General features: G+C 47.7%; 1 protein-coding gene across 2 annotated transcripts; it reads right to left on the bottom strand.

Moving 5' to 3' along the window:
* Positions 1-15247: 15247 nt before the first annotated feature.
* On the bottom strand, positions 15248-22885 carry MED10 (mediator complex subunit 10). 2 transcript variants are annotated; one of them, XR_006890213.1, is made up of 5 exons: positions 22704-22885; positions 21466-21549; positions 18665-18767; positions 16529-18288; positions 15248-15915 (listed from the first exon to the last, which is right to left on the bottom strand). XR_006890213.1 is itself a non-coding variant. In XM_046672462.1 (4 exons), exons 1-4 carry the CDS (start codon positions 22823-22825, stop codon positions 15817-15819), a joined length of 408 nt encoding a protein of 135 aa, XP_046528418.1. In that variant the 5' UTR covers positions 22826-22885; the 3' UTR covers positions 15248-15816. The 2 variants fall into 2 exon arrangements, 1 of the variants encoding a protein (XP_046528418.1); XM_046672462.1 differs by lacking the exon at positions 16529-18288.
* Between the last annotated feature and the right edge of the window lie 4406 nt (positions 22886-27291).

The following is a 27291-nucleotide window of genomic DNA, read 5'->3' as shown; positions in this document are numbered from 1 at the left end:
AGAGAAAGGAGAGGAGAGGATGGATGGGATAGGATCAGATAGATCAAAGTTCACTCCTGTGAAAAGGACATATTATTTTGTGAAACTTCGGGTATGAGGCCCTGGATTGGGATGTCAACTTTATTTCTCACCTTGGATGCAGGGAAACTCTTTGAAAGCACAAGAAGGGAGGTATCGACACTTATCTTTGCAGGATCTCAGCAAGACCCAGCCAAGCACACACAGGGAGCCCAGAGGAACAAGCAGAGCAGTCCCTTGCCTGGGTCCAGTCGTGTCCTCCAAACCATGCAGAGCCCAGGGCCACTCGGTCGGCCTCTCGAGCCCTCCTTCTGCCCAGGTCTCCTGGGCTGGCGAGGAGTGAGCCCTGGCTCCTGTGTCCTGGCCGGTGAGGAGGAATACCCATGCCTTCATTTTCCTTGACTCGCTGCAGCTACGGCGCTGAGCTCTGCACCTCCCCGGGAGCTTCCAGCGCTCTGGGGACCCACAGCCCTTGTCCCAGTTTGGAGAAACGTCATCGACTATTCAGGAGAACTAAAAGAGAGCAAGCATGCATGTGGGCTCTGCGTGCATACAAAATTTCCAGAAGGACACGCATGAGGCTGTTAGTTTTGGTGGTTCACCTCTGCAGAGGGCTGGAGAGGCAAGTGCTCAGCTCCTCGGAGTTCAGCCACAGCGCGGCCTCCCCTGCCCTGTGCCAGGAGGGCTGGTCGGGGCACCTCTCGGGATAGCAATTTGGCAATAATTATGTAAATCTAAATACACGTCATTCCACTTCAAGAAATTAATCTCAAGGGGTATCCTCAGATATTGTTGACAATATTGACAACCGTGTGTCCTGTGGCATCGTTTGCCAGAGTGAAGCAGGAAGGACCTCAAGGCCACCAAAGGGAGACGGAGTGAGCACCTCCCAGTGTGTCCTTGTGACAGGCACTGCCCACCAGCCTGAGTCAGCCCGACACACGCTGACAAGGGAGGATCTCCAGAGATAGTCTAAGTGAGAAAAGTAAAATGCCGAACAGCGTGTATAACATCATCCTATCTGTGTTTTTACAGGCATAAATCTGAACATACGCTTAGAGAATTTCTGGTTTGCCCAGAAGGATCCAGAAGTTAGTGAGGGGGGGTTAGGGACTGGAACGTGCTGTACGCATTGTGCCGTTTGTATTTTTCACCCTGGAAAACAAGCCTATGACACAGCGGTGTTAGTGTACTATCTGTTTTTGCTTGCTGTGTGAGATAACATTTGCACAAACAAAAGACTTGAAGCTTAACAAGAAATGCAGTAAAAAGCAGGTCCAAATAGATCCGGTTTAAGCCCTACTATCTATACAGGAAGGCTGCAGCGCTGAGCGCTGAGTAAGGTTTCCGGTTGCACACTGTGGACAGTGAAAGAATGGTTATTAATAATAGTAATGATAAGGGCCTCCATTTGCTCCTGCAACACAACGAGTTTCACAGTGGGGCACGATACACATCAGAGGGCCAGCATTCGATTCTCACTCACAGCCTGGACTTAAAAGGCTTAGATGAGAGTTTACATAAAAGGACCAGCCTGTGTTTTGTCCCGTGCCTTAATTTCATAACTCAGCCTCACCCAGGGCCCCAGCTGCTTCTTTTGATTAAATCAGTGGACAACTGTGTTAGCATCCCTTTGGGACACTGATGCTCCAGCCTGCTCATGCTCAAGAATTAATAAACACCGTGGCACAAACAGGATGCCCAGAGGACACCCTAAAATATGTGCGTCTTCCCCCAACATACTGCCACGGACAAATAAGGGTCCTTATACCATTGGTTGGGTTGTGCATGGAGAGAACATGAAAGAAAAGACAGGCACGGACAGGACCAATCTCTTCTTCATCCTGAGCACATCGTAAACTTGTCCTTTGTGGGAGGGCAACTGTGAAGGACACAGGACAGAGTTCAAGGCATTTTCAAGAAGAGGAGTGGAAGAGAGAAGGAGAGAGGGGAAGAGAGAAAGAAAGAGGAGGTGGGAGGGGCAGGGACTCTGGGACTGTCTGTGCATGCCTCACCTCCCCCAGCCTCAAGAAGGAAAAGGCAGGAGAAGAGGAAGGTAGGAAGAGATGATCGTAGATGAAGGGAAAAGAAGTTGAAACTACACTGGGAGTGATGCTCTAGGGAGGTTGATGCTGATACAAACCCTGGTGCTGCAGCCATGGCAGGAAGACAAGGACCACTGTCCCCTGGCTCCCCTGCCTCCTCACCCCCATCCACCCATCCATTAGACCTACTGTGCTTCCTAGGTTCTTCCAGCTTGATTCTAGAGAATCATCCCACCTCGGAGGACGAGGGCAGACACCTTCCTGCTTTCTAGTCGGTTTGTGCATTTCGGCTACAGTAGCATCTGGACCCCCTGACTTGGGACGACAGGCGGGGCAAAGGAGAAACCAGCTTGGGGAGGCAGTGGCATGGACCTGAGACAGGGCATTGATGATGTCACTCATCTGCTGCTCCAGGACACGAGGAGAAAGCCGTGAATTCCATCTCTGCTCTTGAATCTTTATCATCGATCTCATTTCCCAGTGTTCCCGGAGCGAGCCCGTGGGAGGCCCTGCACCTGGTCCTTTTTGTTCCAGACTCTGTTTAAACAGTGTGATGCAGCACATCCTTGTACCTTGTACCTTTGGGCTCTTAAGGTAAAAGACCCCACATATTCAATAAATAAACTAAATCTGAAAAACTCACAACACTGCACCTGGGATCTAAATTTACTTACATGAAACTTCAACTTTTAGCCTTAAGTTACCCCTCTGAGTAAGTTTCTGCAGGAAACGACCAACATCAGCAGCCAGTATGTGGGAATCCAGGTCTTCCTTGCTCTGAATGTGCCAGAGCAGGCCCTGTAGGTTGCCTGACAATTCCCATCTCCCGTCCCCTCCTGCCTGCCTCTGCTCTACCAGCTGTCAAAGCTAAGATCTAGATTACTCCACTTCCTTTGCAATTAGGCGTGGCCATGAACACTGTTCTGGCCCCTGAGATGCAGGCAGAAGTCCCTGAGGGAGAGAGCCCTTCTGGAACAAAATGGCAAAGCATCCACAGGAGAAATATTTTTGCCCATCACCCTTTTTCCTTCCTCTTTTATGCTCTCCCTGCCTGGGATGCAGATATGATGTCTGGAGGTGCAGAAACCATCTTGTGATGTAAAGAAAAAGTCACTTGCTGAAAATAGCAGAGGAGAGAGGCTGGCCTGGTGGCATAGTGGCTCAGTCCATGCGCTTCAGCAGCCCGGGGTTCATGGGCTCAGATCCCAGGCGTGGACCTACACACCACTTGTCAACCCACACTATGGCAGCAACCCATAGACAAAATAGAGGACGAGGGGCCAGCCAGCCCATGGCCAAGTGGTTAAGTTCACAGGCTCTACTTGAGCAGCCCAGGGTTTCACCTGTTCGGATCCTGGGCAAAGACATGACACTGCTCATCAGGCCATGCTGAGGCAGCGTCCCACACAGCAGAGCCAGAGGGACCTACAACTAGAATATACAACTATGTACTAGGGGGGCTTTGGGGAGAAGATGAAAAAAGAAAAGAAAAAGGAAGATTGGCGACAGATGTTAGCTCAGGGCCAATCTTCCTCACCAAAAAAAAAATTTTAAATGGCAGAGGAGAAAGGCAGATCAGCATGGGTCCCGGTTGATGCCTCTAAGGGGCTACAGCTATTCTGGGCAGACAACTGCGAATTGCTTGTCACAGAGAAAAACTAACCCCTATCTTTTTAACTCCCTGTTAGTTGAGACTTTCCTAATTTGCAGCCAACCTACATGAAATAGTAGATAAAGGTCAGTAATGATTCCAACAAAATTGTAATAAAATGAATGTAATAAAATTATACACACACATATATACAATTATTTCCAATGTATATCAAGTGTGGTAGTCATGTATAATTGTTTACATTTTAAAGTATTATTGATGCTATTATCCTATATAAGATTGCTCACCCCTAAAAGCCTTCAAAACTTCAAAGATAATGGAAAAAAATAAATGTTGCTGAATCTTTGTGAAAAATCCTAGCCCCGTTGGAATTCCTTATTCCCCAACAAATAAGAGAAAAGCCGATTGTGAGAGCAGACAGCAAACCGATCGAGTCCAGAGCGGAGCAACCGCAGGGACATGAGAGAAAACAAAGGCTGTGCGCAGAGGGGACACACGAGGGGTGGTCCCACCTGTCTGCTGCTTTGCCAATTTCTGGTTCTGCACCTGACGATGCTACAAATAAAGCCGGGAATAAAGACCCCATCAGCACGCCCCTTGTTCCTCAGCCCGTGCGCGTTCAGCTGCAGAGCAGGGCCCGCCTGCCTGCCTGCCTCATCATCCTAATGGCTCCACCATAAAGACGGCAAAGAAAACCACTCCTGTGACCCCCATCGGTCTGCGCCCACTTCACCGGAGCACCCAGTCTGTCTTCCTTCTGCCTTGGATTTCATGTCTTGGCAGGAAAAGTTTAAAAGAACGTAACAAACGACCTGAGCATGGCCTCACCTAGGCATGTTGTCGCGCACCGTGGGGATGTGGCAACATCACCACCCTTCTCACCCTCCTCTGACCAGCGCTGGGCACCCCGGTGGGCAGACACGTTAGGAGCCAAAAAATTCAGACAGTCGCTCTGGGAACCAAGACTAGCACTCAGACTTGATAAAATTAAGAGAGAAATAATAAAGTGAATCCTTATTGACTATCATTATTGATCGACTGATTGATTGAGGGTGTGAAATGTTCCACGCGTTGCGGAATAACCGTGTGTCTTAGTGTGCTCTGGCCACATGACAAAGTCCCACAGGCAGGGCGGCTTAACAGCAGACCCATATTTCTCATGGTCCCGGAGGCTGGACATCAAGGTCAGGGGGGCAGCCAGGTCGGCTCCTGGGGAGGCCTCTCTCTGGGCTCCCCTGATGCCTCTGCCTCTTCTTATAACGACGTGTAACCTCCTCCCTTCCTCCTAACAACACTGAGTAGTGGTTCTCTCCTGCTGTGGACTGAGCGTGTCCCCTCAAAATTCGCATGTTGAAGCCCTAACCTCCACATGAGTATAACTGGGGGCAGGGAATTTGGGTAGTGGTTAAGGGTAAAGGAGGTTGTAAGGGTGGGGCCCTAATCCAGTGTGACCGGTGTCCTTCTAATAAGAGGAAGAGCCCCGGGAGTGGGCTCACAGAGAAAAGGCCACATGAGGACACAAGGAGAGGACGGCCGTTTACAAGCCAGAGAGGCAAGTCTCAGGAGAAACCACCCCTGTCGACACCTTGAGCTTGGACCTCCAGCCTCCAAAAATGAGAAACAAACGTCTGCTGTTTGGGCCCTCAGTCTGTAGCCTCCGGGCTACAGAGCTGGTAATTGGCCAGGTCAGGCCCTACCCTGAAGCCTGAAGCCCCACCCTCTCCACGCCCTACTTTGACCCCAGGCTGCTCTCTCAGCACACGGTGCAGGATCTGTACCACTGGGCATCACTTGGAGCTGTCATCTCATTCGACCTCAGGAATGAGCTGAGCAGGACCAGGCCTGGGTAGAGTCTAAATGGGCAGCCCCAAATTATGCCCAGAAGTCGAAGGGGAGAAGTGGTGATTCAGCCAGAAGCACAGGGGCCTCAACATCCCCCCAACTCGGTGGGCTGAGCGAGGAGGCTCGTGGGCCCAGAGCTTGGTGGGGCTGCCCCCAGTGCACTCACCAGGTGTGAGGGGCTGGGTTAGGTCCCACCTGCATGCCTTAGTAAGCCCCTGCTTACAGCAGGCTCCAGACTCTTCAGGGTGGGCCGCTCAGCCAACCCCCGAAATGCCCAGTTTCTGCCTTGTTGGTATTGAAGGCAGCTATTGTGCTGATTCAGTAATAAAGCCCTGTCTGCTCCTGAGCACCTGGGTGGAAATCAGCTTCGTGACAGATTTGTTATGCCATTTAGTCTGCCTCTGACCCAGCTGGTTCATGCTGCAGGGGACCCTCCCTCTGACAGTCAGGAAGGACACACTCCGCATGTCTGTGACTATGGAAGTAAAGCCTGGGGTCTGGGCAGGTAACCAGAAAACAGGCAGCCGCCGAGTGAGAACTGGCCTCTCTCTCTGTTTCCAGCGTGTTTGTGAGCGTGGCCTCTCCTTGTGCTCACAGCACACTTACCAAAGAGAAACAAGCCGTTTTGAATGATTGTTTTGAAACAGTATTCACAAAGATGATGAGTTACACCTGTGTGTGCTGTGAGACCAGAGAGGCTGTACTCACCAGCTCAGGAGGAAGGCACAACCACCTGGGGTAGGCTCAGGATCAAAGGAGGAAGAGGCGTTTTGACCCCAGCTCCCCTCTCCTCTCTTGGAGCGCCAATGTGAGCATCTGCCACGGAGCCCTGAATGCCCGTCAGGACCCTTCCTCCCGGAGCTCCCAGAGCTCCTGCTCCTGGGCTCCGCATGCTCCTGTTCACAGCCTGCGGTGATCCCCCGCAGCTCAGCCCGCCCGCCCGCGGCACCTCTGCACTAACCAGGGTTGACCGAATGTGTGTGCGCCAAGGCCACCTGCAAGGATTCCTGCGTTCTCAGCTTTGTAACTTCCACTGTCACGATATTTCTTCCTTATTGCCAAGCCAGAAGGCTTTGTCTTTTTTGCCTTTTTGTAAAAGTTAACTTTTTTCTTTCAAAAAGCCAAAAAGGATCTTATGGGACAAGGAAGAAGACAAATATTGCTTCTTGTCTCTACATGAACACACATGTTATTTGAGTGTTTTCATCAGCCCTTGGGCTTAAACTCTCAACTCATGACTGGTCTCCACTAGGAAGAGGGGAACAGACGTGTGCAATGGGCAGCGGCTGGATCTCGGAGAACAAACACGGCAGCCCCAGAATAAGACTCGACCCTAAGTAGGCTGGTGCTAAGTCAGCGAGGCCAGGGCCTTGATGGCCAGACCTGCCTAAAAGGGCAGAGTCATGGGTGGATGGTGGTCTCCCAAAAGATATGTCCAATGGGGCCTGTGAACATGACCTTATTTAGAAAAATTATCTTTGCAGAAGTAATTAAGATTCTCGGGATGACATCATCCTGGATTGTCCAGGTGGGTCCCAAGTCCAGCAACAAACACTGTTATAAGAGACACAGAGGAGAGACGCATGGAAAAGACAAGAAGGCCATGCGCGACAGAGGCAGAGGCTCGAGTGGCACTGCCTCACAGAATATGTGGAGCCACCAGAGCCTGGAGGAGGCAGGAAGGATCCTCTCCTAGACTCTTCAGAGCGAGTGTGACCTTGATTTCAGATTCCAGCCTCCAGAACTGTAAGATAAATTTCTGTTGCTCTGAGCCCCACAGTTTGTGGCATTTGTGGCAACCCCAGGAATCTCATGCAGACAGGAATTCTGGAGCCTGTGCTACTCTCAGCTGTCCCTTGCTACCCAGAGGGCTCCTTATGGCCATTGTCCCACCTCAGGAGAATCCTCTGCTCTCCGTGACCTCTGCTGAGAGAGCAACGAAAATTCTCGCAGATATCAGAACAGAAGTTAGATCTTGGGATATGTCTCTTAGATTTCCAACATCTCCTCTGCAAAATGTTTTCCAGCATGATGATTTCAAACCAATGACAATTCAGCTGCAACTATAAATAGTGAATACGACCCTTACGTCTTCGAAGGTGAACGAACAGATCGCCTCTGCTGCCCGTATTCTTTATCGCGTCTGTTTGCTCAGTTGGGGGTAACAGTTTCCTGCTGCTGCTGTAACAAATTATCACACACTGAAGAACACAACTTTATCATCTTTCAGGTCAGGAGGTTAGAAGTCCTAATATCAAGGTATCTGCAGGGCTGCGTTGCTTTTGGAGTCTCCAGGGGAGAAGCTGTGTCCTTGTCTTCTGCAGCTTCTAGAGCCTCCTGCACACCTCGGCTCAGGGCCCCTTCCTCCATCGTCAAGCCCAGAGGCACAGTGTAGCATCTGTCTCTCTTCTCTCTCCCTCTCTGCTTCCCTCATCACATCGCCTTCATACTGCCTCCTCTTGTAAGGACCACTGTGATGACTGGGTACACCTGGATCATCCAGGATACTCTCCCATCTCAAGATCCTTATCTTAATCTGCAAAGTCCCCTTTGCCGTGTAAGGTAACAGTCACAGGTTGCAGGGGTTAGAATGTGGATGTTTTGGGGGGCCATTATTCCGCCAACCACAGTTGGATATGAAGGGTCAAAGGTGTAACAAATAATCAAGAAGAGAGAGTGTAGTAAAGGAAATCTGGAAATAGGGAGAGGGAAACACTACAATGAGAGTAAGGTGAGAGGAGCACATTGAATATGAAGACATTGCTCAAGAGTTTTATTCTTAGCTAACTGCTGCTATAATTTTAAGAATGAAGTTATGTGGCTGGATTTTCCTAAAGGGCTTCTCAACACAGATGAATGATCTAATTGCAAATAATACAACCATGTAAGTCTTAGATAATAAACAGAACCTTATGTATTTCATATAGACATATGCCTCTGCTGCTGAGGGTTGCTTCAATGGCCCCACAATGAACCACGCCTCCCAGAATTCATGCCCTTGGCTCAGGGCTTGGTCACGGGACTAGCTTTGGCCAATGGAACATCAGCCAGCAAGATGCAAGCAGGACCTTGCACACTAGAGTGTGTCCTTTTGGATCACTCATTCCTGGGACCTTCCCTCTCAGAACCCAACGTCCATGCCATGAGAAGCCCAACCTCACCACTAAGAAAGGGCAAGTGGAGGAGAACCAAGGATCCAGCCAACAGTCCCAGCTGCATGCCCCAGCCAGCACTGCCTCACCAGCCGTGTGAATGGGCCACCTTGGAAGTGGACCCTCCGCCTGAGATGAGCTGCCTCAGGTGAGGGTTCTATAGAGCACAAGCTGTCTACTGGGCCCCATCCAAATCAAAGAGTAGTGAGCAAACAAGGGATGCTTGATCTCTTGGGCCAGTAAGGTTTTTTAGGGGGGCTAGAGGGGGAGGGGTGAGGAATTGGGTGATATGCAAAAAGAAATAACAGGAATGTCCTCTGTCTTTTCTTCTCTCCTTTCTTTTTTTCCTGTACATCTCTCTCTCATTAAACAGTGCATTAGCCATTGCTAGGTAACAAAATACTCCTAAAATTAGGGGCTTAAAACAACGAACACTTATTTTCTCAAAGATTCTATAGATCCCGAATCCAGGTAGGGCTCAGCTGCGTGTCTCTGGCCCAGAGTCTCTCACAGGCCGTAGTCAAGGTCTCGGCCAGGCCAGTCATCCAAGGCTCCATGGGGAGGGGTCCACTTCCAAACTCGGCACAGGGCTGTGGTGGGATTCAGGTCCACGGGCTCCTGGCCAGAGACACCAGTCTCTTGTCACATGGGCCTCTCTGTAGGGCAGTTTCCAACATGGCGGGTGACGGCCTTGTTGAATCCAGACACCCTGCTGACCTAAAGCAGTCAGAGTGTGGGTGAGCGAGAATCTTCTATCTGATCCTTATTTTGGTTTTGTCAAAATGGTTTCACCCTTACCTTAATACAAAACTATTTGACTTTTCCTTCTTATCTAGGAGATATAAGAACAAGCATTCAAATGTTTATGTTAGTCAATGAAATCTAGCTTGGGGATGCAATAATCCAGTCATAATGCATGCAATGTAATAGGTTATTCTGTACTTAGTATAGCTCTGCACCAAAACGATGTTACAACAGATTCCTAGGAACTACAATAAATTGGATGCAGAGTCATTTTAGAGCCAAATAAAATGAACATATCGCTATACCCTTTGAGGGCAAGCAACACTCTTCCTATAATAGGAGGAAATAGTTATCACGTATCTGGGTCTTTCTGGAGACAACTGAAACTCAGCCAAAGGCTGTGCTAAGGTCTCAGGAAGTTTCCCTTTCGGGACAAATATGAGAAAGCCCCACCATTGCTGATCCAGGGACATCAGCCCAGCAGCGCAAGACCCCATCAAGGCAAGGTTCACGGACCAGAGGTCCCTGCCAATTGCCCGCCCTCAACAGATCCCAAATAGGCCAGGGACAGAGGGAATAAAGGAGAGTGCAAGGCGATTTGGAGCCCAGGTCATTTTGATGTTGAAATGGGCTGGATGTCTGGGAAGACCACTTCACATCCATCCCCATTCAAGGTCTCAGCCACTGCGCTCTCAGCCAGCCAACCAGACCTCCTTTTGATGGTGTGTGACCATTGTCTTAGCCTCATAAGTTCTGCCCACTGTTAACGTTACAGGGTATGGATGTGGGGCCTGGGCGACCCCAGAACTTCCCTCCTATGGGGAGAGAACAGTCCTCTGCAGAATCCAATGCAACTGTGACATTTGACTTCCACCCGGTCACAATGTGCTGTTTCTCTTGGCCACCACTAGATCCATGCATGATTCCTCAAATATCTGGACTTGCTCCTGTCATGTAATTTGACTGCTCATTAATTGTTCAATGACTAATAAGCACCCATTCCATGTCAGGCACTGTAGTAAGTTCTAGGGCGTAGGAATGAACAGGCTGGTGGGATCCAGGCTCTTAGGGAGACTGCAAACCTGAAGGGAAGATTTCCTCTGTAGCTCTCAGAGGCTTCAATCCTTACCGAATGTCAAAGGAGAGTTTAACGGCGAGACCAGTGCTGGCCAGAGGCCTCAGAGAAGGTGAGCTAATGGAAGTGCCTCTACACTGCAACATGAAAGATGAGTACAAGCAGCCAGGGGAGGAGGTAACCCTTGGGGGAAGGTTTGTACAAAGGCACGTGTGTGCTGGGATGGGAGAACAGACGACTAGGACGGCTGTAGTGAAAACAGCAAGCAAATGGGGTAATTAGGAGGCCTAGTGATGGCTTCACACAAGGGCAGAAGGGTCGGGGGAGGGAAAGGAGGCAAGAATGATGTTTGGGCGGGAAAGATGTCGAGTCCAGCTTTAGGGACATTGAATTGGAGGCACCTGGGAGACAGCCCAGTGGAAACAGGAACGTGGGTATGGATGTGTAAGGCTTACTCAGGAAGGATGTACAGGCCAGGATACAAACCTGGGGATCTTGGCCCAAGATTGTAACTGGAGCCAAGAGATGGATGAGCCTGCTCTGAGAGGGTGTATAATGAAAGCCAGCACCCTGAGGAGCCCAACACTGAACGCTCGAGTGGAATCTGTGTGTAGAAGTCAAGGGAAGAGAGGAATCTAGCCCAGCAGCCCAGGTGGAATGGGGCGTAGAATCAGAACTTTCAATAAGCACTTTTAATAAGTGGGCAGATCCCCTTGGAGAAACTCTCATTCAGATTTGCGTATAAGCTTAGATCACTGCAGATCTTTAATTAATGTCTATTGAACGAACTTGTTTTTTAATTAATATATATTGGGGAATCTTTCTCTATCAACACATATAGATCTTGCTCCTTTCCTTCTTTTTAATGACTGCATAGTACTCCATCAAATGGACAAACCAGCATTGATCTAAGCTATTGTTGATGGACATTTAACCTATTGCCTTTTTTCTTTTCCTTTGTTTTTCCTATTATAAACTACATAACAATGCACATCTGCCTATTCTTCTACGAGGTTGCCTTCTTTTTCTCATTTGTGTGAGAGCTCTCTGTAGATAGCCCTTTGTCATATGTACAGTAAGTATTTTCCTTAGTTTTCTGTCTTTTGAGTTTAGTGTCTTTTTTAACCTTACATTAGTTTGTTTGTTTGGGGTTTTTTTAACATTTATATAGCCAAAGGTATTCATCTTTTCCTTTGTGACTTCTTACGTTTATGGCACTTAAAAAGGCCACCTGCCCCCTAACATCACCTGAGTCTTTAAAGAATCAAGGGCTGTACATTCCGTCAGTCCCTCCAGATCAAGGGCACCTCTGCCACTTGGACAGATGGGTCGGTTCTGTACAGGGGAGTGAAAGGACACAGAGTAGGCTTACCCGGCTGTGCAGGGTCACCACACGACCTATTAGTAGCCAGTATCTGCGTTGTCGACTACAGTAACACTTTGACAAGGCATTCATATACAGTATTTTATTCGATAGGAACATAATCAATGAACTACCCAGGGACATTACTGGTATTCCCCATAGATGAACATCTGCCTTTGTACCTAACACCTGGTTATTTCAGGGATTGAGGGCAACAGAAAATGAGAATCACAATCCTAAAGAGGCACAAATCCCATGATTCCACTTCCAGGAACTTATCCTAAATAACAATTGGACAAGTGGAGGACAGGGTATGAACAGAGGTGATTATTTCCTAGTTGTAAAAATTGTGAACCATGTAGATATCCAATAGGGATTGACAAGCTGTGTGGAAGCAGGAGGGCTGACCAGGGCAGAGCAGGGCCCTGTGACTGTGCGGTCGCCAGCCCAGCTCCACTCCTTGTCAGCTGGGTGACCTGAGCAGGTTACCCAACCTCTCCGTGCCTCAGGTTCCTCATCTGTAAACCACCCCACTGGCTCACTGTGGGGACTGAGTCAACACACGTAAAGTGCTTAAACCGTATCTGGCACATAAATTACAACAAATAAGTGCCTGCTGTTAATACATTAATGGAACACTAAGCGTTAAAAATTATTACACAGGAGGAAGTTTATTGACTTGCCCAGATTTTCATTGTACAGTTTTCTTAAAAAGCAGGTTACCAACTCATGCATATAATTGTACACTTGGTTATCTGTGTATGTGTATGCGTGTGTGGACAAAAACGTCCAGATCCATAAAAAACACAATATCAACAATCAGGGCAGCAATGTGGGTGCTTTTCTTAGCTACATTTTCCTGAGTTTTCTGTCACAAGCACATCTGATTGTAAACCCAAAGAAAGGAAGTGACATTCTACTTCTGCATCAAGGTAGGGCTTAATTTTTGTTTTCTTAACCACAGAGATAAACTGGACTACTGATTTAAAGCTCAGGCCTCACGTTTGAACTAGGCCCTGCCCCGCAGTGAGACCGTGATGGAGCTGTGCGTTGAAAATCACTGGGCTTTTGGGTTGGTTGGTTGGTTGGTTGGTTGGTTGGTTGGTTGATCTGTGTTTTGAGGAAGGAGGGAGGGGAGATGAGGTCAAAATCGAAGGAGGAATTGGCAACTAATTGGGTGGCAGTGAGTAGGGGTGACGTACAGAGAAGCAGCCAATCAAAATGGTTGACCTTGTACCAGGATGACTCCAGTAACTACTGCTTTAACTGAAACGAGGCCCTGAGAGGAGGGGTCAAAGGGCCAAGGGAAGGGAGCGTGAGCTCAGGCGCGTGCGTCCTGAGTCTGAGGTGCAGTCTTGGACCTGCTGGTGGAGAAGTCTAAGAGACAGTGCACAGTTATAACCACTACCACGCCTTCATCGTGAGTTTGCAAGAAGGCTGCCTGGGTTCCTGTGAACTCACAAAAGTAACACAGCATCGGTTCTGAGCTAAGATTGCTCAGTAACCTAAAGAGGACTGGAAAGTGATTGGCACTTGCAATGAATACTAATGTCAGGTACAGTGCAAAACGGAGACCAATCCAGGAACTTAGGGAGAACGTAATACGATGTCACAGCATCATAAGTTGCAATATCTATTCATCCTTTGGGGATCCACTGTGGTGACAATGTCAAATACACTTACGAGAGTTGTTTAAGAGTTCCAAGGTAGTCCACCCATATACCCAAACTTGTACTGAAAGAGATTGGTGAATGTTCCAGAGTGACATCAGTTACAGCTACACCTGGCCCTGCTGGGCCTAGGTCAGCAGACTCACCATGTGGTGGAGCCTTGTGATTGTTGTATACCGGATAAGCATCTCCACTAATACATGGCAACCCACTCTTCCCAAGGTCAGGCATTTGTGTTAAACGGCCCAAGGCCGCCTACAATTCCTGAGCCCAGGATATGCAGAACAGCTCCCCTTCACCAGCCACATCCTGCGGGTGTCAGAACCCAGAGATGGGAATTATGGACACCTTCGGACCCACCAGGCACCAGTGCAGAGGGGAATGAAAACATGTTTCCAGAAGGCTGGGGAGGAGTAGACCTAACCCTGGGAGCTGGGACAATGTGTTAAGACGGAGAATGATGGTCTAAAGCAGTCGGGCTACTGTTTCAACTGCAAGATGAAGTCTTCTATCAAAGCAACATAACGCAGTGTTCAGAACACGTGCTCTGGACAAGGTTGGCCTGCTTTTAACTGCAGTTCTGCTACCCGTTAGCTGTGGGACTTTGGGCACACTCTTCAGCCTCCCTGTGCCCCGGTCTGCGGCTCTGTAACATAAAGATAACTGTTCCTACAAATCCTGGACTGTGGTGAGGACCAATGAGTTGACTCATGAGAATGGCCTCTGGGAAGGGCTCAGCAAGCCATACTCGCCACAGGCGCCCTTGGCAGCACTAACAGTTACGGCAGTTAGAGGCAGGAAAACCAACCCCGGAGGGAACCGCTGCCTCCAGGACCTACTGGACTAGGGGCATCTTCTCATCTAGAAGAAATCGTGTCCCAGGGATGGGCGTTCTTTTCGGGAGCAGTTTTGGAAAGAAGAGAACTGCCAACAAAGAGGGAGCAACTTCCTAAGGGGCCTGGTCCCCAACTCCCAGCAAATGAGACTCCTTTGGGGAGCAACAGCAGACACCAGCTCCCCGACTCCAGACGAAGGGGGTCAGCGATCGCTGCAGGCTGGGCTCTGCCGCTCCCTTCACTGAACAATGCCTGCGCCTCCCGTGACACAGGAGCACACACCACACTACACTGCTCCACACCGATGAGACCCAAGTCCTTAGAGAGGTCTCAGATCTAAGCGGGTCCAGAATGGCCGGGGAAGCAAATTCACAACACAGGGTCCCGTGCCCCAGCCTAAATCCCCTGACTCCACAGGGCTGAACGGCACCCACCTTTCCAACAAACGAGTCCAGGTCATTCTGATGCAGGCGGTCTGCAGATGACCCCTGAGAAACGCTGCACCAGGGCCTGTGACTCGGCGCACAGCCCAGAGACCACAGAGAGCATCGCCCGAGCTGACGAGAAACGCAGGCTTGCCCGGACCTGCTGAGTCAGAAGGTGCCGGGGATCAGAACCCCCGCAATCTGCCCGCACGCTGCAGGTGGCACACACGGCCCTGGGGCTTTCGTCAACAGGGTCAATAGATCCTCCTTCTTCTGTACTTGTCACATCCACTGTGACACAGGTCACAGGGAAACCAGGTCTCCGCATTCTGCTTTAGCTTTTCCTACCTAAATGCCTGGAGAACAAATTTTATGAATATTACTCACACTCTGGGGAAGTAATAATTGACTGTTTACAAGACACACTGTTCTGTAAAAATGTTATAAAAATAACTACAGAGAATAAGTCATAAACACTTAGACTTTATTACACGTTTAGGCCTAACTGAAACCTATGTGAGCACAGTTGCAGTAAACGCATTGCTTACGCACTGTACTCGAAAATATAAAACCAATTTCAAGTAATTCTCATATTAAACCAATTTTTCTTTTTAATTTTTTTCTCTTTTCTTTAGCTTTCTTTGACATCATAATAAAATGGAACAGAAAGAGCATATAAAAAGAAAACCATTAGGGAGAATTTTTAACAGCTTCAATTTACCTACCACAGTTAATACTTCCAAGACTACTGTGCCATGGAGCATCAAATGCATCGCACTCAAAGGTGTGCGATCACTAGCCGCCTGAAAGCTTGAGGACCAGACAGATGCACGTCAGGGACAGAGAGGCAGCTGGTGGCACAGCTCCACAAACCCTCCAGGCCCCGCCCTCCCCCAAGCCCAATGACGTGGACAGGGTGGCTGGAGGACAGGCCCAGAACAGCGGCACTGCTGCCACTCAAAGTCACAGGCTGCCTGAAGGTCACAGCAACACCCACAGGACAAGGAGGATCTTCAGACAGAGGGAGGACGGAGTTAGGAAGGGGGGTGGTCCTCCCCTCGGATGCTTCGATACTTGGCCATGTCTTCGGGAAACACTTTAGAAAGTTCTTGAATCAACAGGCTTTTAAATTTCTAAGAAGAAAAAGAAATACTGTCAAAATATCTTTCTGACCCGTCACCCATGTTAAAGATGACCCCCGCCCCCAGAGCCTCCAACTCAGAAGAGGGAAACTGAGCTTTCCCTTTCCACAAGCAAGCGCGGTCCTCCGTGCCTGCTCGTCTCCCAGGGATGGATTCTTGGCAAAGCGGTTCAATAAATGCCTGCAACTCCGTCACAGGTACAGCCAGAACCGCCTGAGAGAGGAACACACATGCAAACACAACTGCTGCCCCCGAGCTTCAAATTAAAAATGCCCCTCTTATAAGGAGCCAGACACCCAGGTGGAAACAGTTTTTGTAGACAGCACACGTAAGTAACAGAAACCTTCAAATATGATTTAATTAAGCAATTATTAACTCGAACCACATCACACTCACTGTGTGCAAACAGCTCCATCAAAGCTTTCAGAGTACCTGGAAACCTGTCTCCTCCAAACGCCATGGCTTCTTGATCCGACTTATCAGCATCAGCTTTGTTTTAATCCAATCTCAAAAAAGCGGCTAAATACCACCAGCATCTCAAAACCTTTGCTTAAAAGCTATATAAAAAGCAGCACTGTGGGTTTGAGCATAAAGATATACTTACAGAAGCTAAAGCACACTCTCAAAGGAGAACTGCAGCCCTGCATTACAGTAAATATTTAAGATATAACTTTGGAAATTCAAATACACAGCCCACAGGGCAGACAAGGGCGACGGAACTGTGGCATGAGATTTCACAGATCTTAGATGAGAGAAATGACCAAGCAGCAACACAAGCAAACTGAAGATGACTGCACGGTTGCTGACATTACTGCCAACAGGAAACCTCTGCGCCGCCCAAGGCTCTGGAGGCGAAGAGAAGGGGGACAGACGGGAGCACATCAAGCATGAACCACGCCCCTGTCCACAGAGCAGGGGATTTCCGCCGGACAGTACAACTCACTCACAGAGCACTCAAAACAATCACGGCTTGCTATTGATTAAATGCTGTGTTATGTCCTAAGGGTGACGCTGAGTTCACCAGTAACTCAATCCCAAACTCACAAACCAGAAATGAAGCCGTGGCCACACACCAACAATTGCAGCAACAGCCACTTCCAGAACCCGCTCAGTGCAATCACCTGGGAGGAACGCCGGGAAGCCCTACGTCCCCAGGGCAGCATGTGACTGGCACATCACTATCGTTCTGACAGAGCGTCTCCCCTCACTCCTTGCACTCGGCCAGAGCACCCTAAGAGATCACTGTGTGGCCATCCCTGCACACATCAGACAGTGACTGGGCACACCTGTGGGTGCTGGGCATCAGAAGGCACAGACACTCATGCCCCCTGAGATCTGGGAGCTTCAGCTGCAGTGGAGGGGAGAGAACAAATAGAAAAAAGCGAATCCTCATCAGTGCTCTCCAGGAAGCAGCTGAGGAAAGGCTTGTCCTCGAGGCCTCCTTGAGGAGGTGAGATCCACGGACCCCAAAGCGTTGTCAGTGTGCATGTGCAGAGAGAGGAAACAGCATAGGGAAAACAGGGAGAGGGGTTAGGTAAATTCCAGAAATGGAAACAAGGCCAGGGTGGGCTCTGGTATGAAGAAGAGGGGCAGAGGGGCAGGAAAGCTCCTTGCACGAGGCCAACAGAAGTGGGAGGCCGTTAAAGGGATGGGACCAGCCAGTTAAGGGAAAACCACACACACTCCAATCTGAGCCATATTTGAATTAATTTAAGTAAGAAAAAAGACTGCAGACAGTCCCAGACTTACAATGGGTCAACTTACAATTTTTGAATACTACGATGGTGCGAAAGCAAAATGGATTCAGTAGAAAGCACACTTTCAATTTTCAATTTTGATCTTCCCCAGGCTACTGATATGTGGTGTGATCCTCCTTGGTGACGCTGCAGTGTCAGCGAGCGCAGCGCAGCTCCCAGTCAGCCCCACCATCGCCAGGTGAACGACTGACCCACTGACAACCATTCTGTACCCAGACAACCACTGTTTCTCACTTTCACTACAGTATTCAATACATCACATCAGACGCTCAACACTTCATTATAAAATAGGCTTTGTGGGAGACGATTTCACCCGACTGTAGGGTAATGTTCCGAGCATGTTAAGGTGGGGTGGGCTAAGCTCGGAGGTTCGGTAGGTTAGGTGTATTAAATGCATTTTTGACTTACACTATTTTCAACAATGGGTTTATTGGGACGTAACCTCATCGTTAAGTTGAGGAAGATCTGTACATATTTCATGTTCAAGATGCATAGAGTTTTTTAGATCTCATCAAAGTAAAGAAACACAAAGAGTGAGTTCTCTGCGGAGAACTGCGTGACTGGGATACGGTACGCAGGAGACGGGAGTCAGAAGCTGCAGACACCACTGGAGAAAGAGAAGAGAATAAAGACTCAAGAATCCTCCAAACCAAAGAACCATAATTTCAGGAAAAGCCCTAACAGGAGAAATCAGAAAGCATCAAAGAGCAAATGGAAGATACTCAAGTCTTAAAAATGAGAACAATCACAGATAGACAATGACACCTAACGATCACGAAAATTAACCTGGGCTGTCATCAAAGCAAGGCTAGCACTTTGTTACATTTTTTATGCTACCACACGGCTCACAGATATTTAACTTTACTACCTATTACGCAATTCACAAATCTCCACTATGTAATGTTACAAAATAGTTGATGTTTTACCAAATTTGCTTTGTATTTCCTCATGTTGACATTCTTCTCTGTTTATGAGAGCCTTACCTTCATTGTGTCAATCTTGCCTTTAACTTGCTCATTTTTAGCCAAAGCCCTCTCCAGGCACTCTTTGGTGTAGAGTTGGGGGTTTCGACCTTGATCTATATATCTGGAAACATGAAACATCTCAATTAACATTTGCATGGGTAACACCTATTCTCAGTTTTCTTATGGAAAAAAAAAAGTTAGCTATTATACAATTTCACATGGCCCTGTTAAGACAAAACTGTGTCAGAACCAAGTGAATCAGGATTCCCTCATTTACATAAATATACATAATTTGATCTCATATTACTTCTAATAATATGAATAACTCATGAAATCATGTAATGATCACTGACAAACCAAGCAAGCTTCACAGCTATGCTACTTCACATTTTTAGCGTTTGTGCTTTTAAAAGCCTTCATGGCCATTACCGTTTAATCCCCAATGCAACCTGCAAGGTCAGGCAGCTCCTGACAAGATAGAACTAAGCGTGGGCTGGGGCTTCAGGCCTGGGCAACATGCGGGAGCCCACCAGGAGGCAGCCTCCGCTCCAGGTCTGCCTCCTCGCTTGGGAAACTCTTTGTGGAGGAGCCTCAGGCTGCTGGAGGGGCAGGGGGAGCTGCGAGCAGGAGGGCCCACCACTGCCTGCCCCAAGATTATTTTACAAACCAGGGAGAGACCCTGATACAAAACTGTACTACACATAGTTAAGTAACTTTAACAGAGAGAGATCCTCCCCCACTATTTCTAAACACTATAAAACTGCTTGTTGACATTTTCAACACTTGCCCCCAAAATGTCTCCATCATCCCAAAGATTTCATTAAGCCTATTGCCTAGATGAATACCCACACTTTACCAAGGGTAGGCCATCTGCCTACTTCTGTACCGAGGACCTAAATCGAATTATTACAAAGAAATGAAAACTACCACCACCACCCTAAGTCCCATTAATTTTTTTTTACTGAAGCAGAGAATACAGCCACTTCAAATGAAAGACACTTTTAAGTTACTGTTAATGGCATAAAAACTGGCCTTTATGACAGCAAAAAATTAATAAATTGCAAGTTCTAGAAATTCCATTTTATTGGAATGCTTTTGAAATGATGGAATGAAAGAAGCAAAATTATGATTAATTGTAAAAAAAATCCATCCGTTTCTGGGGAAAAAAAAAAAACCCTGACAGGCTCAAGTATCCCAAATAAACAACAGCTTCAACAGCAACATCACATGGATTGACTCTTCCTCTAAGACCAAGAGTGGAATCCCACTTCTGCCAACACACCGACCCCAAGGACCGGATAGAAAGGCCAAGGTTTACATTTTTATTGCTACAGATAGTGTGTCTGAGCCGTGTGCTGCAAAGCCCACTGTGGACTTGGAAATTCCTCCCACATGGTGCACAAACCCACTGACAGTTCATAAATAAAGCTGCAGCATCTGCTGCTCATTAGAGTTCTGGAGCCAGCTCATTCCTGGTACCCCACAGGAATCCTGATTCTCCCTTCTGCCCACCGCTGGCTCTGGTGGCCAAGGCTTCGGTGCCCCGTCCTTAGGTAATCTCTTCCCACCCATCTTACGTAACTTGCCCCACTTCTAAAGGCTTGAGTAGTTACTTGGCATCTGCCAATATATCCATCCATACATTCCCAACCAGAGCAGCATGATGAGGACACTGACAAAGGCAGATTAGCCTCCACGTTCCTGCGTTTTGCAAGCAGGCAGCCATCGTCCAGGAGCCTTATAACACGCACAAGACCTTTCCTCCCACCTGAGGCCAGAGAACTCAGTGGGGCTGACTGAGAACAGGCAGAACATGACACCGTGGCCAGCAGGTGAGGACAGGGGCGACCCCTAAAACCGGAGTCTCTGTGTTCTGTCTGTGCACAGCTGCTGGGCTGGGCTGTAACCAGGACTGGGATCTCTGACCTTTCCAGATGGAAACGACAATAACTTTTCCTTGTACTGTTCAAAGAAATCTAGTGATTTACATTTTCAGTTTTACTGCAAAAAAGTACTAGAATTCCCTTGCTGTGCCAAGCCAGCAGCTCTAGAAGGGAGAGACTGCTAGGCACAGGGAAATGGGCCCTGGTCAAGGAGGACAAGTCCAGGATTTTAGTCTCAACTCTGCCAGTGACGAGCTCAATAACCCACTGCGGTTACTCATCAGTTCCTCACCTGTGAAGTCAAAGTGTGATACAACCTGGATTGACAAAACACTAAGTCTATTTTCTGGAGGCGTTGTCTGGGCCGCGACGACGACAGATGCACATAACTGCCCCCGTGCAAAACAGTGAACAGCCTCCCCAACTCACTTGGCCTAGGAAGAATCTTTTTTTTTCCCCAACAGAGCAGACAGTATCATCTCCCAGACCCAGCACGGCCAGGGCAGCTGGGGAGATACCAGACCAGAGGACTTCTCAGGTGGTTTCTGGCTGTAACCATTTTTTTTTTTTAATTTATAATACAGCCCACGTAAGACTTTTTAGTTGTCAAGAAAAAAATAAGCTATGTGGCTGTCCTTGTGTCTAAGCAGGACTTTGAGGGCCTATGACTTTTTCACATATTTAATAAGCCTTTATTCATATCTAGCTCTTTGTCAACAAAACAATACTGAGGGGTGTTTGTTTTAAACTTTTTAATCTCATTAGACATCAGCTCCACGAGAGCCAGTATTTTTGTTGTTTTCTTCACTGGTATACGCCCAGCACCTAGGCTGTGCCTGCCACATAGCAGACACTTAAATACTGAGGGTTGAGGGGGTCATTATACCACAACTAAACAAGAATTATACCCAAATAAAGACCAAGAATGGTACTTACTCAAAAACTTCTAAAGGTACAGTAATATCATGAAGTTGCTGTCTGCACTTATCAATATCCTGTAAGCCCGTAACGATAAAATTCCTGGAGGAAAAAGCAAAAACGAGAGTAATGGTTAATTCAGAGGACATTAGTGCCACTCACCTGGCCAATCAGAGCTCCACACAGGCGCTCCTTACACGTGCAGAGGTAACACATGTTCTTGCGTTAGCTACAGAATTCCTAAGAAAGCTCTGGAGTTACAGAATACCCTCAGATATTTGTTGATTTTCTTCACCAATATTGGGGGGACGGAGAGCAAACCCTTTGGGAATCTGATGAAAAATATCAACCTTCTCCCCCAAAAAATTACCCTGATGTGCATGGGATTTTGTGTGCGGTTTCTGAGGACACACGGAGCAGTGGACTCCAGCTCAGGAACCCATCCTCAGTCTACGGGGAAGAAAGCCATCACTGCCTGGCTTAACTTCAGCTCCCCTCGGAGCCTTCCTACATCACCTGGCTAGTCTCACGACACTGGGTATGTAATTATGGTCGTATGTCTGTGCTATACAGCTTGTGAGCCCTTCTCCAGAGCATTCTATTTGTGTGTTTGCCTTTTGTCCATCCCAGGGCCTAGCACCATGGCCACCACAGGCTGCTGCCAAAAAAGAAGAATTAATAAGCGTTCTGTGGCCTTTGTCATCGCCACCCTCCCTCAATTCCTTCACATTCAGGCCATCGGAGCCGGTGGTTTCAGCGCCCTCGCCTTCCCGGGCCACTTCAGTGCACTCCCGGGGAAGCCCGCCTCCCCTCTAGGCACAGGGGCTGAACTCCCCAGAAGGCTCAGGAGGAAACGCTAGGAGGGGGTCACAGGAGCGCGGGGAGAGGCTTACATTATGAAGCAGGACTCTCCCTGATGCGGCCCCAGAAACGGAAACTGTATTGTCTGCCCCTGATAACGTCTCCAACTGGGCCCTCAAGAAAAGGTCCCAGCAAGACAAAGCGGGAAGGAGGCGGGCGGGCAACAGGCGGCAGCTGCGAGCCCGCCCTCAGAGCGCAGCCTGGAGGTGGGAGGGGTCCGGGGGGACCAGGCCCAGAGGAGGCGGCGGAGAGGCTGCGGCTCTCGGCCCGGCCCTGACTCCCCATCCCGGCTCCTGATCTCGACTCCCTCAATCCCAGCTCCCCCATCCCAGCTCCCCTGCAGACGCTGCCCAGCCCACCCGGGGAGACGCCGGCGCACTCCGGCAGCCACTCACAGCTTCTGGTTAAGCCCGGCCTGACTGCTGGGCTGGAAGTCGCTGACGATGATGCCGAGCTGCCGGATGTTCTCCACGAACTTCTCCAGGTGCTCCTCCAGGTGGTCGAACTTCTCCGCCATGACCCCACAGCCACACAGCCGCGGGCGTGATCCCGGTCCGCCGCTTCCTGCTTCCGCCCGGGCCCGCCACGACTTCCGTTTCCTCTGGGGCGGGAGGGGCGGGGCCTGGATGGTGGGGCGGGGCAGCTCAGGGGCGGGGCCTGAGCGATGGGGGCGGGGGGACCGTCGGGGGCGTGGCCCGGACCCTGGAGCGGCGCCTGGGGGCGGGGCCTAGCTCGAGGGCGGGGCTTGAGCGCAGGGCGGGGCTGGCGTCAGCTCGGGACCGGCCAGGTATTGGTCGCAGGACTACCCTGCGTGCTCTCAGGGCGACAAAGAGCCAGCGGTGGAGACCTGCGAGACCCAGCTCTGCCTTCACTGGCCCTGGGCAATTTTCCTAGCTCCGAGCCTCTGTTCTCGTCCGTAAAATCGAGATAGAAAGACCTGGAAGCTACCTGAGGTTAGAGGAGACAATGCTGGTTAAGGGGCAAGCGCAGCAGGCCATCCTTGAAAAGAGTACCTTGTCTCCACGATGAAAATGACTTTTTTTTCCTGTTGACAAATAAAAATGGCAAGCAATAGGATATATTGGAGTATATGAGGAAGCCATTTGGTATAAACCTAATTCGACCTGACTTCTCTTTTTTTTTCCTCCTAAAGGGCCTGACTGGCTATTGAGCACGCATTGCATATCTGCTTAGACATTTCCTATGGCCAGAACAAAGGCCCTTGTGATAAAGATGCAACTTCCCCCCACATTAGCATTTTTCCTTAGGCTAGGAACTGATTGCTGCACTCACCTCCCAGCTCACCTGTGACCACCCAGCTGGAGACAACAGACTGCCACCCTGCTGTGTTCACAGAGACAGAAGACCTACCTGCTATTTCCATCAATCGCTGTGCCGACAGAGCAGTCTCGCGACTATTGTAAAAGGGACATTTCAATCCTATGTGAAACATCCTCTTTGAGGGTATATAACCACCCTTATACCCCCACTTCTTTGGAGTGCTCTGTTCCTTTGTGGAAAGACTCTCCCGGGTTATAATCCTCAGATTTAAGCTCAGAATAAACTCACCCAAATTTTCATTTATAGATTGGATATAGATTATTTTCGTCGACACTGTATATACAAATTACAGGTACTAGTTGTAAATAATTAAAACAGTACAGGAAAGGATATAATGAAGAAGGGAAAAAGACACCTAAAATCCCGCCCCTCAACATAAGCTATCTTTAAGATCTTGGAGACCATCCATTCCTGCATTTTTCACTCACAGGTATAACCGCCTGAGGGAAAAGGGCTTGCTCAGCTTCTCATTCCTGCACTGGCCCACTGCTGTGCAGGGTCCAGTGGGCCCCCCCCCCCCCCGCCCCGCCTGCTCCTCCGGAGGCTGGCCTCTGCCTCAGCCAGGCCCTCTTGGAGCCACCCAGCATTTGCTGCTACTCTGAAAAGCAGCTGAGGCTGGGCTTCAGACCCGTGACTTTCCCAACAGTGATTTGCCATCCCCAAATGAATGAATTACCAGCCAGGACAACTCACAACGACTTAAGGCCCCATGTCACAAGTGAGGCCTTCTAAAGATCTCAGTCCCTTCCAGGCTCCATGCAATGCAGCATCTTCAAAAACACCCACCTAGATGAAAATCCCAAAGTTTGCCTGAAGGATCCCATAAAGTCAGTTTCCCTGCCCCTTAGCTGGAATCCTTGAGGTCAGCACTGGCCTCCCTTCTTTCCTCTTGTATGTAATTAGCACTCACCTCCTCTAACCCGTGCTTCTATCCATCTCCCATTCAGCTTTTCCTCCCCTAATTCCTGCCACCTTCCTAGATCAGGCCCTCAGCCCCTTGTACCAACACTAATAAAACAGCGCCCCATGGGGTTTCCCTGTCTGTGAAGAGTAACCTCTCCTCCTTCACAGAGCCTTTAGTAAACTGCTGTTCATTGATCTTATTAAAATTCCATTCTGATCACATCACTCTTATGCTTGAGAAACTTTCTGCCCATTCTTCTAGGACTAACCCAGGTTTGTTTCTACAATAGCCTGTCTGGATTCTTCAAGCCACAGTGATTTTTTTCTTTTACCAAATATCATAATATTCATCGCCTGTACTTTTCATTTCCCAGAGTCTTAGGCAAAATAAGGAAGCTCCTTGTTGAGATGCTCTCCAAAGCCGCTCCCAGCTGTGATCAGAAACGAAAACCCAGAGAAGTGATTTGTCAGACTTACTGAATCGGGGACTCCAATGGATGTGGTGGACTGAGCTGCATGAGAAGCCTCTGTTCCCACTCTGAATACACAGAAATGTTAGGGAAAATACCTCCCTCCCGATTTAACAGCAATTAACTTCAGGGGAATTTTAAATCAGGGCGGAAATAAAATACTTGACAAAAGAAAAAAAGGTGACTAGGGAGAGGTCAGTATATGGAGTTAACAGTCCTTCTCAATTTCATAAGAGAGAAATACATATTGGTGGAAATTAGCCTTTCTTAAGTATTTACTTTAAAATTTTAAGGAGACTTGTTTATTAGAATATATAATTCCAAACTAGTAGAGCGGGGAAGCGAGTAAGAAAAACACAACCAGGGGCTGGCCCCGTGGCCAAGTGCTTAAGTTCTTGCGCTCTGCTTTGTTGGCCCAGGGTTTCACCGGCTTGGATCCTGAGCATGGACACGGCACTGCTCGTCAGGCCATGCTGAGGCGGAGTCCCACACAGCACAAACAGAGGCACTCACAACTAGAATATACAACTATGTACTGGGGGGCTTTGGGGAGAAGAAGAAAAAAAAAATTGGCAACAGATGTTAGCTCAGGTGCCAATCTTTAAAAAAAAAACACAATCAATCCAATAGAAGGCAGGAAAAAGAGAGAAGAAGTGAAGCAAAGATCAAGCATGGAAAATAAAAACAAAATAGTGAAAAGATTAAAGAGAAATGTGTTAGTGATCACAGTAAATGTAAACAGACTTACCCATTTGCCTAAAAGAGAGATTCTCAGAGATTGAAAGTATTCTGTTTTGTTGTTGTTTTAGTCTAGAATGTGGTTTTTCAAAGGCACACCACAAACAGACATACAGACAGGTTGAGATAAAGGGATAGGATAGAACAAGATATGTCAGGCAACAAAATGAAGTTGTTAAAGCAGATAAAGTTAAAAATAAATAGAAATGTAAGAAGACTTTTTTAACAATAAGGGGAAAACTCCAGCAAGATGATATACTAGTATTAACTTGCAAGCAGCTAACAACATAGTCCTATGCTAACTAACAGAAAAATTGACAAATTATGAGGAAAAATTCAAAATCCATAATCATACCAGGAGATTTGGACTTCCTCTATCAGAAAACAGTAAATCAAGTGGACCGAAAAATAGATGAAGAATATGGAAGACTTGAATAATATGGTTAATTAGTGTGATCTGTGAGAAACAGTGAAGTCTGAAGAACAGATTGTTGCAAAGCACATAGGGAGTATTTAGAAAAATTTGACCATTCACTCAACTACAAAGGAAGTTTCAGCAAATTCGAGAGTCTATCATGTGGACCACATTTTCTGAGCTCAATGTAATTACAGCAGAAATCAATGAAGGTATTCACTTTTTGCACACACACACTTGAAAACTCAGACTCTTTGAAATAATTAATGGATGTACATACATCTGAATTAGAATGGGCAAGACCCAATTGATGTCTGTCATCTTGGGGTAAGTATTAATAGCATTCTCTTTCATTCACTACCCAAAGGGTCTCAATTTGGTTGATACATTACATGGTGAGCCTAGTTAAAGGGGAAATTGTAAAATATTTGGAACTAAATGGTAAGCACTTCTTATCAAACTTCTGCTTTGCTTCTAAAGTGATGCTTTGAGGGGTAATTAGCCTGGAAATAATAAGCTAGGATTTCAACTGAAAAAGTGAAAAAAAAAAAAAACAGAGAAATCACAAGCACAAAGAAATATATAGAAAGGAGTGATAAAGACAGATAGTGATGAAAATGAAAACTATTTTACTGGTTTTCTTTCTACTTTCATTAGAAGCTAGAAAGATGAACAGTAAACAGAAACTGATTGTTGAAAAGATGAATCAAATAGACATCTTTTGGCAAGTCCCATTGGGGAACAGAGAGAGTAAAAGAATAAACAATATTATAAATGAATGTGGGAACATAATTCAGTTACAGTGACACTTGCATGTTCATATTTTGAAAACTTGGAGGATGTGGACAATTTTCTAGAAAACTACCAAAAGGTTAACTTAAGAAGTAATAGGAAATCAGAATAGATCTTAACCTTTCAATAAACTGGCCAGTAGACAAAACTCTCAAAGAAATGAAAAACATCAAGCTCTGACAGCTTTTTACATTAGTTTAGTTTTTTTAATCAAACATCAAAGAAAAAATAATTTCGAACTTACCTAGACACTTTCAGAGACTAGAAAAAGAAAAAACACACCCCAGCTTGTTTTTAAAGCGCTGTATAACTTTGATATTAAAA

The sequence above is a fragment of the Equus quagga genome, chromosome 9, assembly GCF_021613505.1.
Source record: "Equus quagga isolate Etosha38 chromosome 9, UCLA_HA_Equagga_1.0, whole genome shotgun sequence".
In the NCBI taxonomy this organism is placed as follows: Eukaryota; Metazoa; Chordata; class Mammalia; order Perissodactyla; family Equidae; genus Equus; species Equus quagga.
The sequence above is the reverse complement of the archived record's forward strand: the minus strand, read 5'-3'. Positions and strand labels throughout refer to the sequence as shown.